Below are 19,341 nucleotides of genomic sequence, written 5' to 3'. Positions count from 1 at the left end.
TTCAAACCGCACGCATCAACATCGATCGAAACTCTAGTTGATCCATCTTGATTCTTTAATTGGATTGAACCTATCCCAACAGCTTTCTGAGCATTGTCATTGCCCATATAAACAACTCCTCCATTTAGCTCAACTAAATCAGAGAACCACTCCCGGTTAGGGGACATATGATAGGTACAACCCGAATCCAATATCCACTCATCTGAATGGAACGACGATGATGATGCAACCAGTGATAGTTCAGAGTCACTGGTATCATGCTTTACAACACAAGCATCTACAGCAGCTTTTCCCTTATTCTTCAGCTTTGGACAATTTTTCTTCCAGTGGCCTTTCTCATGACAAAAGGCACATTCATCTTTCCCGAGTCTGGACTTTGACTTTGATCTCCCCTTTTGAGTTTTCTTCCGAGTGTATGAACGACCTCGGACTACTAAAGCTTCTGTATCTCTGATTGAGTTTTTCTGTTTGTCCTTCTTTCTTTGTTCATAATCAGATAAGGCCGCATGCACTTCGCTCGAGATATATCACTCCTGCCATGAAGTAGAGTAGTTTCTAGGAACTCAAACTCCTCAGGAAGTGACCCCAACAGCATCAAAGCCAAATCTTCATCTTTGAATGTTTCATCCATATTCAACAAGTCAGTGACTAACTGATTAAATTTGGTGATGTGATCATTCATTGTGGTACTTGGGACGTAAGTGAAGCGAAATGTCTTTTCTTCAAGTGGAGCTTATTTTGACTATTTTTCTTCAAAAATTTTCTTCAAGTGCCACCCACAACTTATTTGTAGAAGTCTCCTTTGAAAAAGCATACCTCTTCTCGAGAAAGGCATGATCGAATTGTGCCACATGCCAACCGATTGATCGCCTTCCAATCTTTCTCCCAGACATCATCTGGTTTCTCTTCATCAATGGCAATGTCTAGACCTCTGAAAAAGGGCATCTAGAACCTCACTTTGCCACATACCAAAATGGCCCGTGCCATCAAAGATCTCCACGGCCAATCTTGCATTTGCAATTGTCGGTCTTGTCCACATGGACGATGTTGAAGCTCCTACACCGACCGCTTTCTCCATAATCTTTCAATATACCTAAGGAAATCTTTTCTAATGTGGAAGATCGTTTAAACGCAACCACAGAGCATACTACGATTAACCTTCGCTCTTGATACCACTTGTTGTTCCAATAGGGTCGGAAGCGTGTAAATTATTGTACTAAAAATCACACAAAGTTCAATTCCTGTGGAAGAGAGGTGGATCACAAGGATCTCTTAAATACCAAGTCTTTCCTTAGTCGAATATCCTTCTATAGTATTTAATAGCACAATTAAATACTACTATTATACCCTCAAATATTGAAAGAAAAATAGGACAAAAAGAACACAAGAGTTTTAACGAGGTTCGTAAATTATACCTACGCCCCGCACTAACACCGGATGATAACTTTACTATCTTCAAAATATTACAAACAAATAGAATTCCTTAAGAATTCTCAAATGGGAGAAGAGAGAAAGATTGGTTGGGATGGTTGAAATGAAAAATGAAAAGGCCTATTTATAGTTGAAGTTCAGGGACTAACTTGCAAATGGCCTAAAAAATTAGGGACCAAAATTGCAATTATCCCATTCAACTTTTCAACATTCGGTGCAACTTGCTTCACCTTTTTTAACAAGTTGCTTCCTACCTTTGTTGACTTTTCAACAATAATTCATGAGATTTTGCAAAGCAAAAGGGATATTAATTTAATTGTATTCCTTTGATGGACCTGCAATTATTTCCATACAAGCACAACCTTCTAACTACACACTTTTTTATATTTGTTAGAAGGCCAGACACTGATTTAAGCTTTCTGCACTTTGACAATATTCCAAAACGTTCAAGCTTGAGAAATCGAGTAAACAATGAAGGTATGCTGATGAAATTGTTACCGTTAAGATCAAGTTCTTTCAAAGAGGATAGACAACAAATATCACTAGGAATATCTCCTTCACAAAGATTACAGTCCATTAGATTCAACTCTCTTAATGAACACAAGCTTATGAATAATCCTTATACGTGAGGTCATCATTTTTAATCCAACATCATACGTCGTATGTTTGACACAGTCAAATATCTTCCATAAATAGTTGTATTAAAAAGATTGATGTTGGATATGCCACAATATATGTAGTGATATGATATGCGTAACACCCCTTCCCTAAGCTCACATCTAAACCCGAGTAAGGAATGCTACATTTATAACTCGATCACTTCACTTTAGTTCTAAAATATACATTCAAGTTCTATTAATCTTTTAGGTCTTTTAAAGGTCTTTTAAGTCTTATCGAACCATTTCTAAACTTTCTCTAAAATTTGGCTGCAATTGGAGGTCATTTGGGGTTTTGTTTGGGCCAAATAGAGCAAAAACAAGGTAAAACATGGCACTTGTATCAATACTCACTATTCCATGCATCGGTACAACTCCCTTGGCACTGTTCACTTTTGTTCTTTGGAGTACTTATACCGATACAAGTCGGGGCGTAGCCAAGGGGGCTGGCATGTGCCCCGGCCCCCTTAAAATGAAAAATTACATTTTAGGCCCTTGAATTTTTTAATAAATTTAAACTTGCCCCCTTAAAATTATAAAAATTCAATTTAATCCTTTACAAATTATAAAAATATAAAATATAAAAAATTAAAATTTTATCCGGCCCCCCAAAAAAATTTTCTGGCTTCGCCCCTGGATACAAGTTATACAAATATCGATACTTCTTTGCAGGAGACCCTCAATCATGCCCAAAGCACTAATTTTCATCCTATAATCAATCTAATTCATCCCCAAACTTCCATTAACCAATTTAAACCATAAAACATATCAAATTATTATTATTATTATATATATATCATCATATATATATAGCTCAAGACAGAGCTCTACTAAGTTCATAGAGCTAAGAAAATAATCAAGATTCATCGAGTATTTTCACTAATAATCTTAAACATATATTTCAATTGAACTTTTGTGCATGTCATATTCTATATCAAAAGATTAATTTCATACTCTACTTCAAGCCATAGTGATGCGTTGAGGTTGTGACTTCAATCGAGAGTTTCAATCCATCTTTCACCTATGCATTAAACAACAATGCGTTAAGCTACATTATAGCTTAGTAACTACTCCATAATTCAAATCTTACCAATAACATTAGAAGCACACTCATGCTATAAACTATAAACGCTTAATATCTCCTCACGAAAAGCCACATAATACTTCTTTCTTTCTTTTTTTTTTTTTTTGATTAGTCATTTTATTCGCTTTTCTAAAAAAATATTTGAAAAATTTCCCTTAAAGACAAATAATGATGAGGGGAGGAGGAAATGAGGAAGATGAGGGGCTTACGATAGGAAATTGGAAAGTAAAAAATTTCCTTCTCAGTTAAAGACTCACGCTTTGTGAAGGGTATTTTGGTCACAATACTTCCCCAAAACTGGATTCTCTATATTTTGTACAGTATTTTTCTATACAACAATTATCATCCATTGTATAATATCAAATTCTGCATCAATTATGACAGATATTGACACAAAAGTAAATCATGCAGTTTATTCTTTGAAAGTTGAATTTATGTTTATAAAATGAGTTGGTTTCAATTAAAAACTAAACAACATTAATTCTATATGAGCACCAAACAATTATAATTTGCCTTTTATTAATATTCACATAGCCACAGTAAGATTCTAACTCTACTTACAACACAAAGTAAGACATCATGACCATTAGCAGAAAATTAGAAAAATACATGGGTATAATCAAGTCGAGTTAAGCTTATATATTGTCGAAAATATATATTAAGGAGAATACAAACGCCAATAGCAAATAAATGTTGACCTAGAAATAATTTGATGCACATATAAAAACTTGATTTAATGAATGCGGGAATGCTTTCTAGATTTATCTTTGACTTTTGTACGATGATTTGCTTTGACGAATTTGTTTTGTGTCAATGGTGTCAATCTTGTTTTGGTGATTTATCTAGTTGTTTTGTTTCTTTGATGCTGGAGTGTTTTTAATAATGCTAATACTGTGAAAGTCTGAAAATCCCCCAATAATTTACATTATGGTGGTCTTCATTATTATATTATGTCTTTTTATTTTGCTTATTTCTCTAACTTGTTAACAAGTTTTGAAACTTTTTTGTTCACCGTGCAATGTAATTAATGGCTACCCATCCATGACTTGGGTGAGAACATGGCCCAAATTCATCTGGTGTGGAGTTATTTTGTTGGCTTTTATAAATAATATACTAAACAATTATTTTATCGATGTGGGATACTACATTATATACAGTACTGTTTTCTCGAGGAACTCCATTCTCTACTTCCACCAACTTCAATCTAAATTCTATCTCTAGATTATCCTTTTGTTCAACACCCAGGTTTTATGTTTTATTTTTTAAAACACCCAACTTTTTAACATCATTAACAAAAATTCAGCAGAAACAAATTCCCATCCGTTGACTATCATTCCGAATATTGAGAGGCAATGGTAACTCAATTGAAAACTCAACTCTTTGATGGTTGAACCATTCTGGGATTTCACTTCCAGGTATAATAATATCAATTACTTCTCTTGAATTTGCAAATACCTGCAAAATGGAACACCAGTCATTTGTTATTTTTAAATCCATAAATTGTTTAAGTACGAGATTTTGCAAAGCAAAAGGGATATTTATCAACCTTAAGACTTTTTTAGCAATGTTAATACATTGGTGTTCTCAGCCAATCTGTAGCAATTTGCACCTATAATATCTGTCCAATCAATTTAATTGCATTCCTTTGATGGACCTGCAATTATTTCCATGCAACCACAACCTTCTAACTACACACTTTTTATATTTGTTAGAAGGCCAGGCACTGATTTAAGCTTTCTGCACTTTGAAAATCCAAGACGTTCAAGCTTGAGAAATCGAGTAAAAAATGAAGTTATGCCGATGAAATTGTTACCATTAAGATCAAGTTCTTCCAAAGAGGATAGACAACAAATATCACTAGGAATATCTCCTTCACAAAGATTTCAGTCCATTAGATTCAACTCTCTTAATGAACACAAGCTTATGAATGATCCTTATACGTGAGATCATCATTTTTTTCTCCAACATTGTACGTCGTATGCTTTGACACAGTCAAATATCTTCCATAAATAGTTGTATTAAAATGATTGATGTTGGATATGTCACAATCTATGTAGTGATATGATATGCGTAACACCCCTTCCCCGAGCTCACACCTAAACCCGAGTAAGGAATGCTACATTTACAGCTCAATAACTTCACTTTAGTTCTAAATTATACATTCAAGTTCTATTAATCTTTTAGGTCTTTTAAAGGTCTTTTAAGTCTTATCGAACCATGTCTAAACTTTCTCTAAAATTTGGTTGCAATTGGAGGTCGTTCGGGTTTTGTTCGGACCAAATAGAGCAAAAACATTGTAAAACATGGCTCTTGTATCGGCACTCACTATTCCATGTATTGGTACAACTCCCTTGGCACTGTTCATTTTTGTTCTTTGGAGTACTTATACCGGTGAAAGATATACAAATATCAATACTTCTTTGCAAGGGGCCCTCAATCATGCCCAAAACACTAATTTCCATGCTACAATCATTTCAATTCATCCCCAAACTTCCATTAACCAATTTAAACCATAAAACACATCAAATTATTATATATATATATATATATATCATATATATATAGCTCAAGACAAAGCTCAACTAAGAGCTAACAAAGTAATCAATATTCACCAAATATTTTCACTAATATTCTTAAGCGTATACTTTAATCAAACTTTTGTGCATGTCATATTCTATATCAAAAGATTAATTTCATACTCTCTTTCAACCCATGGAAATGTGTTGAAATCGTGCTAGTTTTCATTTCAATAAAGCATACACTTTCAATAGAAATTATTTCTACTTCCTTCTTGACTTTATTTTATCTCCACAGCAATTTTTCCAAAAGTCCAACAGTATTAAGAGCTTGCGCCAAGAAAGTGACCGGCTTTACTTTAGACCTAGGAACTTTTCAAGTAGATCTAATTATCATAGGCGGGTGAAGCAATCAAGTGGTAACATGTTGGTGTCCAACATGTATATGCTAATTACATATACTTGAAATTGTTGAGTATGACTCTTATTTCAGTTAAATTTGAGAAATAATTTTTTAGTTAAATTCTATTTATTTATTTCAATTAAATTTTAATTAGTTTAGATTATTTTATTATTATTTGACTTATAAATTTAGCCTATAAATAGGCTCTTTTACAACCTTAGAAAATAACCCCATTAAAATTAGAACTCATAACACATTTAGAGAATTTTGTATTTATGAGTTCTTTATTTTCGGGTTAATTTTTATTTTCATCTTTTGTACTATTCATTCTTTTGTCATTATAGTATAATTATTTTTGCCTGTAGTTTTTATCCTCTTTAGAGGGTTTTTCATGTTAAATTTGTATGTTTAATTTCTCAATTTTTTTACTATTTTTACTTGTTCATGCTTAATCAAGTTAATCCCCAACAGAAAAATTATATCTCATTTGCTGTGAAGTAAAGATATAAAAATGAATACTTTAAAAATGAAATAAAAAAAACTATAAATAATACAGTAGATTAAAAAAGTCTTAAAAGAAAGAATTAATAGGAGAAGGCCGATGAAGTAGTTTACCACAATTAGTGCTTCTTCCCTAATCTGCCCATTATAGAATTGAAAATGTTTTGCACCGATTTTGGTGGTGGCCCTTCATCCATCTCCTCATAGATATTACGTTTTCGCTTTTTAAGGGAACAGTTACCTATTGATCCATCATCAGCAGAGTGTTGCTGGATATCTTCAAAATTCGCACAACACTGACTACTATGCAGCTCTTTTATTTGTTCCATCTCTTCCAGATCTCTCTTATACACTATTCTAACACCACACTTCTTCGCGTTAACACTGTAGGGACCTGTGAAAGACAATTCAAGTTGATCGCATTCTTGATCTAAGCAATCCGTTATGCATAAATTATTGGTTTCACGTTCATCACATTTGTCTTCCAAGGAAATAGGATACAACATGTCACGCGAGAAATAACGAACGAAAATGTGGTCCTTCATTACGGCCTGTTCAAAATGTCGATTTACATTCCAGCCACTACGAATGACCTCTCGAGGATTTCTACCCTGGAAATTAGATTGACTGCGGTTGGCTTGTCTAGAATATCTATCATGGATAACAGCTCTACAAATGAGATGCTCATTCCTTGAAGTATCATCACTGACAAAAATGCAGCACAAAGCAACTCCCATCCATTGACTATCATTCCGAACTTCCAGAGGCAAATCTATCTTAATCCAAGACTCAGCTCTTTGTTGACTAAACCATTCTGGGATTTCACTTCCAGGTATAACAACATCAAACAATTTTCTTGAATTTCCAAATACCTGCAAAATAAACGTCTGGTTGTTTGGTAACTAACACCATGAATAATTATAAGACTGAGAGAAACGGAGATTTTAACAAACCTTTAGATGTTTTCTCAGCAGTGTTAAGGCATTAATGTTCTCAGCCAATCTGAAGCAATTAACACCTACTATATCTGCAGAATACTTTGAATTGCAAACTTTTGATGGATATGCAACCATTTCAAGAGAAGTACAACCATTTAGTGTTACACCTTCTATACTTGTTGGAAGCTCAGGCAATGATTCAAGCGCCCTGCAATTTGACAATCTAAGAAATTCAAGCTTGGAAATTTGAGTAAGACACGAAGGTATGCTGATGAAATTGTTACCACCAAGATCAAGTTCTTCCAAACAGGATAGACGAGAAATATCCCTAGGAATATCTCCTTCACAAAGATTGCAGTCACTTAGATTCAGCCTTGTTAATGAACTCAAACCTAACAACGAAGGCAACATCAGAGCCATGGAATTTGTCCTTCCTCTTTGGATTACCTTTAACAGAGAAGGCAGATATTTTTGTAGCTTGGAAGGAGGTCCCTTGATCCCATTAAAAGACAGAACTTTAAGATTTTTAAATTGAAAAATGAAGGGTGGTGGTTTTGTCATAGATGTTTCACTTAAGTCAAGCTCCTCTAAGAATTTTACTTGCTGCAAATTCTCTGGCAAACTTTCAACTTTATGACAACCAGAAAGGTTAAGAATTTTTAAACTTTTACACCCACCTATGCTCCCTGGGAGACTCACAAGGTTCCTGCAATCTTCCAAATTTAACAAAAGAAGACTGCTCAGATTTCCAATTGAAGAGGGAAGTTGTTGAATGCATGTCCCATCTAAATAAAGCCTTAGCAGACATTCCATCTTACCATCAATCTCTGGAAAGCTTTGAAGTTTTGAGCAATCTGAAAGAATTAACTTTTCAAGAGATTCCATTCCAATTTTGGTTGGAAAACTCCTCAGACTTTTGCAGCCTCTTAAATTCAAAAGCTTAAGCCTAGTAAGAACTCCAACTGATGGATGAACATATATTAATCTAGTACATCCTTCCAAAACCAAAATTTCAAGATTTGGGGCAGTTGTGAAGTCCGGTGCCTTGCTAAGGTTTTTGGACCCTTCAAGGTTGAGCACTTTCAACTTATACAGCGGCTGTTGAAAACAATAATAAATTAGAGATAAAAAGAGAATAACATAGGAATTATTCTTCAATATTAATAAAAATTTAATCCTTCTTCTCAAAACAAGATAGAAAATAATGACCAAATGAGTTAATTCTTACTATGTTTTCTGTCCAAAGTTGTTCAATGTTGCTATACGGTAGGAGAAGTATAACAATGTATTTTGGTTGGAAACTTGAAGGCAATAACCTTAAAGGACATCCCGTCCAATCTAAAAGTCGTAACTCATTAGAAAGATATGTAAGATCACAACAATTTAATCGGCAAAAAACTCTGAGCAGTCTTAATCTTTTCATCTTCAAGAAGGCATCCGCGCTTAAAGTGAGAGTCTTGTTCATTTCCCTAGATAGAATAAGAATATGATTACAAATATACAAAACATTTATTATCTAAAAGTTATGTTGCTTCATTGCTTCTTTTTTGAAATGCTCATATCTAACACTTATATCCGACACATAATCGAACATAGATATGAAGAAATGATCCTTCAAAAAATTTTAAAAACAATGAAAATATAAAAAAAGACAAAAGAAAAAAAGAAGAAGAATATGCTCTACGACACCTACATCTGAATTTGAATAACATAGCTTGAAAGAATTGAAGTTGATATTAACAAACTCACATTGCTAGAAACCATAATATACACATAAGAAAAGTGTTTTGCTAAAGAGAAAATGCAAGAGAATGGATTACACCAAAACAGATACAACGAACTTTCACAACTACAATAAACATACTCTTAACTACTGATAGATTACTGAACTTACAGATCAATAAAGATGAATGCTTACATGTATATCATTTTACTAACACATACCATTCTTTTTCCTTTTTTTTTTTTTTGAAATGTTAAGCATTAAAGTTTAACATTAATATTATACATAGATTTTCTTACCTTTTATTGTCGATGATCATTCCTTCAATCATTTCTGTAGCCTAAATAAAACATAAGACAAAAAGTCGTAAAATTTAAAAAGCATTATTATTTTTGGTTGAAATTAATAAACAAAAACAAATTAAAATAAAACATTTTTCAACCAAACTAAAAATAACATTCTTTTATATATATATCCTGCAGGTCTTTTTAATATTTATAATAAAAAATTAAAGGACGTATTTTAGAAATGTAGACAACAAGTGTACTCATTGTACTTTATCAATATTTATAATAAACACTTTATAAATGTAATAGGTTATATATGTTTTTGGTAACATCATAGTTTTCCATTGAATCCTAAATTTAATTAATCTCACTTTTTAATACTAACTGTTTAAATTAATTAAGCTAATATATATATATATATATATATATATATATATATATATAATTTCTATGGAATGACTTACAGTGTTTTCTATTAGCACATGATAAACGTCTCTTTCTGCCCACAATCTGCAACGTTTTCCACGTTCATCAACAGATTTTTCCCTAACAATTTTTCTTCCCATTTCTTGTAGCAAGTCATGCATCCACAATTTATTATCTTTATAAACTTTTAGTAGAGATTTCTTAATAAGAACATCAATTCCAATATTTGGAAAAAACTCACAACCATCTAATACTTTCATTACGAAATCTTTCTCTTCCCCATTAAAGAAGCATGCTATATCTAGAAATATGTTTTGCTCAGTTTGGTCCAATCCATCAAAACTTATTTGAAGTCTCTCAATAATTTCTTTGTTGGAATCTCTTTCAAGTCTTTCTATTGCACTTCTCCATTGGGTTGCATCTCTACCACACAAAAAGGAACCCAAAACTTCAAGAGCTAAGGGAAGACCTCCAGCGTATTTTAAAACATGTTTAGAAAGCTCACTAAAATCATTTTCTAGCCTTGTCTCACTATTAAAAGCTTTTAAATTGAAAAGTTGAAGTGCATCATTGGCATTCAATGTTGTAGGCTTATACACATCATCAACTCGATAAGATCGGAGCAAATGTTCATCTCTTGTTGTTACAATGATTCTGCTCCCTAGACCGAACCAATCACGCCTTCCAACCAAGCATTTTAAGTGCTGTAGGTTATCAACATCATCAAGAACAACAAGAACCTTTTTGTTAGATAACCTGTGGTTAATTAAGGCATTTCCTTCGTGAACATTAAAGAAATTAAAGTGTTCCTCAGACAAAATTTGGGAAAGAAGTTGTTTCTGTAGTGAAACAAGTCCATATTTATTTGAAACTTCTCGAACATCAGCAAGAAAGCTTTTACCTTCAAAATGAGGTGACATATGAGTGTAAGCAACTCTTGCAAGAGTCGTTTTGCCGATGCCACCCATTTCACAAATTCCAACAATGCGGACATCGTCTTCACCAATGTCTATTTTCACATACAGCTCCTCCAAGCGTGAACTAATTCCAACCAACCCATCATGGACAATTGGAAATGTTTCACATAATTTTGCGGATATTTTTTTAACAATATCTCCAATAAATTCGGTTTCATGCCTATAAACACAAACACAAACAAAATTTGGTTTCTAAACAAGAAATCAACAGCTAATGGGCATGGACATATATATATATATTGATATAACATGTATTCTAATATATATAAGTTTGCTCGGCTAAATTTAAATTTTCATTTTGCTTTGGGTATGATGTCTGTGTTCTTTATATTTCTTTGGGTTTTCTTGTTCTTTTGGTGGGGATGGATGGGTTTTTTGTTTCTTGATTCGGAGGGTCGTGGCAGCAGTTTTGTAGTGCTGTCTGAAAGGCCTTGAGTCAAGAGTCTGATATCGGGAGTTTTGGGCTTCATGGTCTCTTAATCAAGTGGTAATGATGCGTAGATTTTCAAGAGAGATTGAAATTTTTCCGTAATGAAAGCTTTACTTGTTGGGATTGGTCTTTTGCTGTTTATGTTAGTGAGTTGAAAATGGAGAACAACATCATTAATAGAGTGATGAAAGGAAATCTGGTTAGAAATAAAATTTTAATTTTTAATAGTCTATTATCTTTATAACTTTTAAAAAATTTAAATCAATTTTTTATATATATATTTTTTATTTTAGGGGGGTTGGGGCCCCTACTAGCTCCTCTAAATTCGCCTCTGATTATTGAGCTTAGTACTAAAAAACAAAGAAGAGAATAAATTACCTGTTAACATTTGTTAACTTTGCTTACGTGGTAGTCCATGTATATCCTATATAAGCAATAATTATTTTAAAAATTTTAAAATATTAAAATATATATTTAATACTTTTAATAATTTTAAAATAATTCTAAATGTATTAATTATTAAAAGAAATTAATTAACCGTTAACATGCCATCCACGATATGCCATATCAATAAAGTGAACAGAGGTTAACTTTTCCATTATTTTAGAGATGATTTGAAAAACAAGACAAATTTAAAGAGTAAAAGAAAATAAAAATTAAATTGAAGGTTAAAATAATTTTAATAAAATTGTAGGGTAAAATAAATTATTATATTATTATTATTATTACCAATTGTTAAGGCCTGATAACACTATAAAATAAAAATTTTGAAAATTTCATAAATAATAGATAATACAGAAAAAGAAAAAATAAAACTGCAATCATTAAGCTTGATAGTAGAAAATAAAGAAGAGAACGAATTACCTGTTATTTAAATGCCATCCCTTGATGTTAGCCACTTGAGTCAAAGCATTCCGCCACCTTCGGATTTTGTCTTTGTCTTCCTTATATCTCTCTTCGTGTTTAGCAAAGGCTTTTTCAACTTTTTCTTTCTGTTTTCTCAAATTAGACGGATCCACATCATAAAAAATTGGAAATACCTTATGATCCTTGTTGTTCTTTTGTTTAATAATCTCAGCAAGCTCCTCCAAGCACCAACCTGAAAAGGCATATGTTTTCGAGAAAATGATTACTGAGCACCATGATTGTTGAATTGCTTTGAAGAGCTCGGGTGCGAGCTCTTCTCCGACTTCCAGCCTTGGATCATCCCTGAAAGTGACAATTCCACTCCTCTTTAGAGCATCATAGAGATGATCTGTGAAGTTGTTGCGGGTATCTTCACCACTAAAACTCAAAAAAACATCGTATTTTTGTCTAGAAATAGATGAAGATTTTGAAGGTAAGGACAACATGATGAGAAGAAAAAGATATCTGACACTTCTGTTGAAAATCAGATAACAGATCGCCTAATAGCCAACCAGAAACAAACTACAAACAGTCTTTTAAGTATAGGAGTATCAAGAATGAGAAGAATAGCTGAAATTTCAGACAGAGGTTTCTCAGTATAGGAGTATCAACATGTTGAAGGTAATGACAACATGAAGTGTGAGAATGAAAAGATATCAGAATATGGCATTCGAAATCTGAAAATTAAGAAGAGAACAACAGATGAAATTTAAAAGGAAACAAAACAAAGGTTTCTCAGCAATTTCAGTAATAATACCAATGAAAGCGCGTAAGGGTGGAAATCCATAGTCATAGTCAGTGAAGAATTTTTGCTTTGTTGACTATTTTTCGTCTAAGCAATGGAAGATAAATATCGAGTGTGCCCAAGAATTTACGGAACTGGGAGCCAAGGATGATAAAAATCGAGTATGCCCAAGAACTTACGGAACTGGGAGTCAAGGATTGCGTGAAATTCCTTATTTGCGCCCTAAAAGTCGAGATAATGGTGTTGAATTTGATAATATGCCCCTGGCTGCCATGTACAAATAAAATCTAACATATTCGATTCTACACTATCCCAACCAAAACCAATACCGATTTTGATATTCAATCTTCAACTATTTCTATCTAAATCTTTTATCAAATATAGCGAGGGTCATTCAACTAGTCCAACCGACTGGTTCAACTAGTTTGATGGGTTTATGGGACAATTGATCCAATCCTTTATTCTGAACTGGTACCTCAACTAATTACTGATCTAACCCATTCGACCCACTAGTCCAACTCTAAAAATAAAGGTTATTGGAGTAACTTAAGTTAATATGTGGAGTGGAGTAATTTTAGTCAAGTTTGATATAAAAAAGAAAGAGGAAAAACAATAAATAATCTGAATCAAGATGATGGACGTGAGTTAGGCCATATATATGTTGAACAAGGAAATTTATTAGAGTAAGACCTTAACTACTACCTTTGACCTAGTCCACAGTCTCCATTTGCTTAATCATGCATATGACTTCTATTATCTATGAAAAATGGGTAACGTACGGCACTCAATAGCCTTCGATTGTTGAAACATGCAAATGACTTTTATTATCCATGAAAAATAGGTAATTCATATTAACTACTATATTATTTATAAGTTTATGTTCTGATCATTTAACTTCAAAATGTTATAAAATTATTATTGATCTACTTAAAAGTTTTTATTAAAGTTAATGGGCTGTTAAGATTATTGTTGTATGACATTCTTTGTTCGCACTACCTACACCAATAGAAAGTTCTTTTTCCTTTTTCTTTTTTAGTTCAGTTTTTTCCATGAAATAACTTTAAACGTTATGAATCTGCAAACTCCACTACAGGAAAATAGGGCTTTAGCAGCGTTTTTAACGGTGTTTTATCAAAAAATGCTGCAAAAACTGTAAAACACAGAGCAATAGCGGTGTTTTACTGCTAAAAATAGCGGAGCTTTTGGTAAAACGCCGTACAAAACCAGAGAATTAGCAGCGCTTTCTGTAAAATGCCGCTAAAAACCAAAGCATTAGCGGCGCTTTCGGTAAAACACCACTAAAAACCAGAGCATTAGCGATGCTTTCGGTAAAACGCTGCTAAAAACTAGAGCATTAGTGGCGCTTTTGGTAAAACGCCACTAAAATTCATATAACCCCCTAAAATCCTAAACCCAAAAAAATCATAAACACTAATCTATAACCCTTAAACCCTAAAAAAACCCTAAACACTAAACTATAACCCTTAAAACCCTAAACCCCAAAAAACATCCTATGGATGTTGATGTGTATATACATAGATATTAATGTAAAAGCTTATGTTCATAATAAATTATGGAAGCAATACTTAATATTGAATAAATTTATTTTTGGGTTTAGGGTTTAATATTTAAGGTTTAAGGTCTATGGTTTAGGGTTTTATGGTTTAAGTTTAATGGCCATGGGTATATAGTATGTTAATCTCAAGTGAATCATATTCAATAATTAAATCATAAACCCTATAATTAATTATTGTTATCGATAATAGATATCTTGATTTTAATAAAAATATTTTTATATATTAATAAGGTGTTATACAATGGTTTAGTGTGCAATTATTGTTATATATTAAAAATATTTTTCAAATCCAAAATCCCCGTAAATGTTTCTTTTTCTAACAATGGTTTAGTGTGCAAATTATTAACACATTTATTGATATAACATCATTTTATATTTATATATTGCATACATAAATATTTATATTTATCCAATATAAAAATATATTGATGTATTTATTTTTAAAATGTGTATGATTAAATCAAAATTAAAGTTTCAACTATACATTTAAACCACAATTAGAATTTCACGTTTACAATTACACATTAAACCGAAATTCATATATAATTCGAGATGTATCTCTATCAAAATTTAGGTGTATACATATAATTAAATTCCATTTATATAAAAATCTAAACAACTAATGCAACCATACTTAAAAGAATAATGCTTGTATTGTTTGTGTCATTTTGTATTTTTTAATTCATTGATTTCATTTTCAATTTCATTTTATTTCATTAAAGTTTCCTTTTGTATTTTATATGATAATTTAAAATTATAAAAATCTTCAAAAAATTTAAAATTAAAAATAAAAAATAAAAAATAAAAACTTAAAAACTTAAAAATTTAATATTTTAGCCCATATTTCAATTAAAAAGTTCAATATTCAAAATTAAAAAAATTCCAAAAATGATAATCTCACCACAAAAATTTTGAAAGAAAAATAGAAAAAAAAATGTTAAAAATGAAAAAAAATTAAAATTAAGCAATAGCGGCGTTTTTATATAAAATGCCACAAAAAATCTTACACAAAACGACACCTTTTTGTTACCCCAAAATGCCTTAGACTTTTTTCCCAAAATCAGTTCCCCCCTTCCCCCCGAAATCCCAAAATTTCACATGAAATCTCTTTTTTCCCTCTTTTCTTTTTCCCAAAATCGGTTCCTCCCCTCCCCAAAGAAATCCTAAAATTTCACTGAAATTAGTAGAAGCTATGATCAAAGAAGCAATGGAGTTTATGTTACCTTCTCTACTTCACTTCTCCAATAGAAAAAGAAAAAACCCTAGCGGTTACACTCTTCCTCACTTCTTAAACTAACCGAAGAAAACAATCACAGAAATGGAGTTTTCTCAAGCTGACTTCGATCTCCTTTTAGTTGCCGAACACACTCGTAAAACCTCTGAAGTCAACTATGCCTAGGACCCTCTTGATGCTGAGGTTCCTTCTTTATTTCTTTTCCTTTCAATTTTTTTTTTATAATTTGTTTCTTTGTTTGCAGTTACTTGCCTCTGTTAATCGATTTTAATAGCAATGAGGTTTTAATTCTTTTATTCTTATTTTTCTTTTTTGGTTTGAGGTTTTTTTTTTTAAGAAATCATTCTGGGTTTCCTATTATCGGTTAAAAATGGACTATTATCTATGTTTTAATACTATATTTCTATTTAAGAAAAGAGAGGATATAAGTTTTTAAGTTCTAATGCATATCGGCTGTTTTAAAATAGATCTACCAGCAGCAGTCGCTGTGGTGACTGAAAATTTTTAAGTAATGGTTCGTAGTTCAGAATCGAGAAGATGTTGAAAACTTTTGTTTTTTCTTAAAGGTTCCTCTAGGTTTAAATTTTGAAGGTAAAACACAAGGAAAAGTGAAAGTAAACATGCAAGAAAGAAAGACGAAGTTTTCAGGCTTATTCTGTTAACTAGTAAGGAAAGATAGCAGCTTTAGGATGCTAATCTTATCTGAGTGTTTAATTGTTAATTGTTAATTCCAGTGAGTAAACATAATACGAATATGTTTTGTAAACAATGATAAGTTGATTCTTTGTTGAGAAGTTCAATATATTTAGTACGGGAGAAAACTCTATTTGATCATTTGTGTGGATTGAAGCTGGTGATCTAATGGTAAAGTTATTTTACAGATTGGTCCTTTGAGATGTTGGCCTGGAGGCTTGTGTCTTTCACGATCCATTGGTGATATGGATGTAGGGGAGTTCATTGTTCCTGTTCCATACGTAAAGTAAGTAAAGGTTTGTCTTACTCTTTCATAATCTACTTGCATAATGTAATTTATATCTTTTAGTTTGCTTGTCCTGATATCTTGATTTAACTTGTGCACTTAATAGCATTGGATATCGATATTTATTTGAAAGGGCCAACTAAAATTATATATGCAAACAATATTTCAATTAAAAATAAAAATCTCATGAAATGCATTAGTTTTAGAGATTCATAAATTTCAAATATGTTATCAATTTATTCTTCATTATAAAATCTCAATAAGAAAAAGTATCTAGTTTTAAGTTTTATAAAAAGAAAGTTTTTCATAAGCGGTTAAGATAAGGTGATTTATTTAGCACTAAATAGAGACATCAAAAAGAACATCTGAATTTTGAGAAAAAAATAGAACTTTTAAGATATTCATGTGAAGCCAAGAATATATGTATATATATTTGGAAAAAAGCTTCTTAACAAAAAAATTTGGCTTTCTTTTAACAGTTTTTGTGGTTTTTAGTTTACATGATAACATGAGTTCTCCATCACTTGATTTGAGGTGTCGCCCCTATATAATTAAGAATGCAGTGAATAGACTCAACATAAAACAATCAATTAGCAAAAATAATAATAAAAAGAAGTAATTAACCGGACAATAAAAGCTAGTGGTTCAATAATCCATCCACGTGGAGTTTTTTTTTCTTTTTTGGGGAATGATCAATTCGCTGGTGTCTTATATATCTACAGGCTTTCTCTTGGGATTTATTTGCAAAACAACAAGGTGAAGAGAGAAGAGGCGAAAAGCTTGGTGAGAGAGAAAGGGAGATTTTAAGATTTGCAAATGTCTTCAACAGTGGTATCTTCACTTTATGTAGTTTGCAGTGATGCAGCTGGGATTGCAGGTATTATGTTTTTCTTTTTACCTGTCTCTCAAGCTCCTTTTTCAACTCTCTGTTAGGATTTTAACCCGATTAAGTAGCGAACAAGTAAAATAAATAAATTGAGAAATTGAACAAACAAATTTAACGTGGAAAAACCCCTCCAAAGAGGATAAAAAACCACGGGCAAAGATAATTTTACTATAATGGCAAAAGAATGACGAGTACAAAAGATGGAGATAAAAACTAAACCCCGAAAACCCGAAAAACAAAGAACCCACAAAACATAAACACAAAATTCTCTAAATGTGTTATGAGTTCTAATCTCTAATGGGTGTATATTCTAAGGTTGTAAAAGAGCCTATTTATAGGCTAAATTCGTAGATCAAATAATAATAAAATAATCTAAACTAATCAGTGTTTGATTGAAACAAGTAAACAAAGTTTTAACTGAAAGACTATTTTTCAAATTTGACTAAAAATAGGAGTCATATTTTAACAAATCTCCACCTTGACTCATATTTCCACAACGCCATCTTTGCCAAAGCCCGCCACGAGCCTATCTTGAACTATGTAGGGAATTAACTGAGTCGAATTTGTGCTTAGAAACGGGAAGACTTCTAGCCTTCGACTTGTACACTGCCAAATCAAAACTAACCCGGGTTTGATTTTCACGAACACAGTGCCCTAACTTTTCAAAACCTGCATCTAAAAGAGAACCTCTCTTCAACGAAATAGTCATACCTTTTTCCCTCCTATGACCAAGTTGCCTTCGCTCCAAACAAGTTGACTTCAACTCCGTAACGGACGAGGGACGTTCGATTTCACTGGTCACTGTATAACCTTCTAGAATATAAAGACTGCCGGTTCTTTTACCTTTTAACAAAACGAGAGCTCCACAAGATACTTTAATACCGCTCGACTAGATATTGATTTTGCATCCTTTCAAGTCTAAAATACTTAAGGAGATGAGATTCTTTCAGAATCGTCGTACATATCTGACATCTGAGAGTGTCCTAATCGTCCCATCGTGCATCTTAATTTTAATAGTACCAATACCAATTACCTTACTAGATGAATCATTTCCCATGCGCACAACTCCACCTTCAATCAAACTGTATGTGGAGAACCATTCTCTATTAGGACACATGTGGAAAGAACATCCTGAATCTAGGATCCACTCGGACGTGAGCTTGGTGTTATCACTTGTTGACACTAATAAGAAATCATCCCCATTTTCATCGGCTAAATTAGCACCAGCTACATCTTCCTCGTTACTCTCAGCAGCTTTTTTATTTCGCAGTTTATAACAATCTACTCTGACGTGACCTAACTTTTTACAATAGCGACACCTTTTATCTCGTTTCTTTGATGCTACCAAAACGGAAGCTTGCCTATCTGTCTTGCTATCCAAATGAAACTCATTGTCGAGTTTGTCTCTACTCAACAAATGACCCTTCACATCTTCGAACGAGAGTTTGTCTCTACCATAAATCAGGGTCTCCCTGAAAGACTTGTATGAAGGGGGTAAAGAGCACAATAATAGCATAGCCTGATCTTCATCGTCAATATGAACCTCAACATTCTTTAAATCATTTAAAAGAGTAATGAATTGACTGATGTGATCTCTAAGAAGCTCACCTTCGTTTATGCGAAACGTAAATAGACGTTTCAAC

General features: G+C 32.4%; 3 protein-coding genes across 3 annotated transcripts; all 3 read right to left on the bottom strand.

Annotated features, from left to right (window-relative positions):
* Positions 1-6,634: 6,634 nt before the first annotated feature.
* On the bottom strand, positions 6,635-9,684 carry LOC108472354 (disease resistance-like protein DSC1). Its single transcript, XM_017773835.2, has 4 exons — positions 9,552-9,684; positions 8,758-8,998; positions 7,545-8,627; positions 6,635-7,463 (listed from the first exon to the last, which is right to left on the bottom strand). Exons 1-4 carry the CDS (start codon positions 9,581-9,583, stop codon positions 6,711-6,713), a joined length of 2,109 nt encoding a protein of 702 aa, XP_017629324.2. The 5' UTR covers positions 9,584-9,684; the 3' UTR covers positions 6,635-6,710.
* A 330-nt stretch (positions 9,685-10,014) lies between these two features.
* Positions 10,015-11,971, bottom strand: LOC128283963 (TMV resistance protein N-like). Its single transcript, XM_053021391.1, has 3 exons — positions 11,922-11,971; positions 10,207-11,102; positions 10,015-10,049 (listed from the first exon to the last, which is right to left on the bottom strand). The coding sequence occupies exons 1-3, from the start codon at positions 11,969-11,971 to the stop codon at positions 10,015-10,017; spliced, it is 981 nt and encodes a 326-aa protein (XP_052877351.1).
* A 145-nt stretch (positions 11,972-12,116) lies between these two features.
* LOC128283566 (TMV resistance protein N-like) lies at positions 12,117-13,014 on the bottom strand. The gene has a single exon (XM_053020976.1). The coding sequence runs from the start codon at positions 12,722-12,724 to the stop codon at positions 12,233-12,235; it is 492 nt and encodes a 163-aa protein (XP_052876936.1). The 5' UTR covers positions 12,725-13,014; the 3' UTR covers positions 12,117-12,232.
* Positions 13,015-19,341: the final 6,327 nt, after the last annotated feature.

This window comes from Gossypium arboreum, chromosome 11 (genome assembly GCF_025698485.1).
Source record: "Gossypium arboreum isolate Shixiya-1 chromosome 11, ASM2569848v2, whole genome shotgun sequence".
In the NCBI taxonomy this organism is placed as follows: domain Eukaryota; kingdom Viridiplantae; phylum Streptophyta; class Magnoliopsida; order Malvales; family Malvaceae; genus Gossypium; species Gossypium arboreum.
The sequence above is the reverse complement of the archived record's forward strand: the minus strand, read 5'-3'. Positions and strand labels throughout refer to the sequence as shown.

What these genes read in the sequence shown, in the direction of transcription:
- LOC128283566 (XM_053020976.1), bottom strand. Translation starts at nt 12,724, where the DNA reads ATGTTGTCCTTACCTTCAAAATCTTCATCTATTTCTAGACAAAAATAC.
- LOC128283963 (XM_053021391.1), bottom strand. Translation starts at nt 11,971, where the DNA reads ATGGAAAAGTTAACCTCTGTTCACTTTATTGATATGGCATATCGTGGA. An exon ending in GATATGGCATATCGTGGATG is followed by an intron (nt 11,103 to 11,921) that starts GCATGTTAACGG and finishes TTGTGTTTATAG; the next exon opens with GCATGAAACCGAATTTATTG. An exon ending in AATGAAAGTATTAGATGGTT is followed by an intron (nt 10,050 to 10,206) that starts GTGAGTTTTTTC and finishes AAAACGTTGCAG; the next exon opens with ATTGTGGGCAGAAAGAGACG.
- LOC108472354 (XM_017773835.2), bottom strand. Translation starts at nt 9,583, where the DNA reads ATGATTGAAGGAATGATCATCGACAATAAAAG. An exon ending in ATGATCATCGACAATAAAAG is followed by an intron (nt 8,999 to 9,551) that starts GTAAGAAAATCT and finishes TATTCTATCTAG; the next exon opens with GGAAATGAACAAGACTCTCA. An exon ending in TGCTGAGAAAACATCTAAAG is followed by an intron (nt 7,464 to 7,544) that starts GTTTGTTAAAAT and finishes TTTATTTTGCAG; the next exon opens with GTATTTGGAAATTCAAGAAA.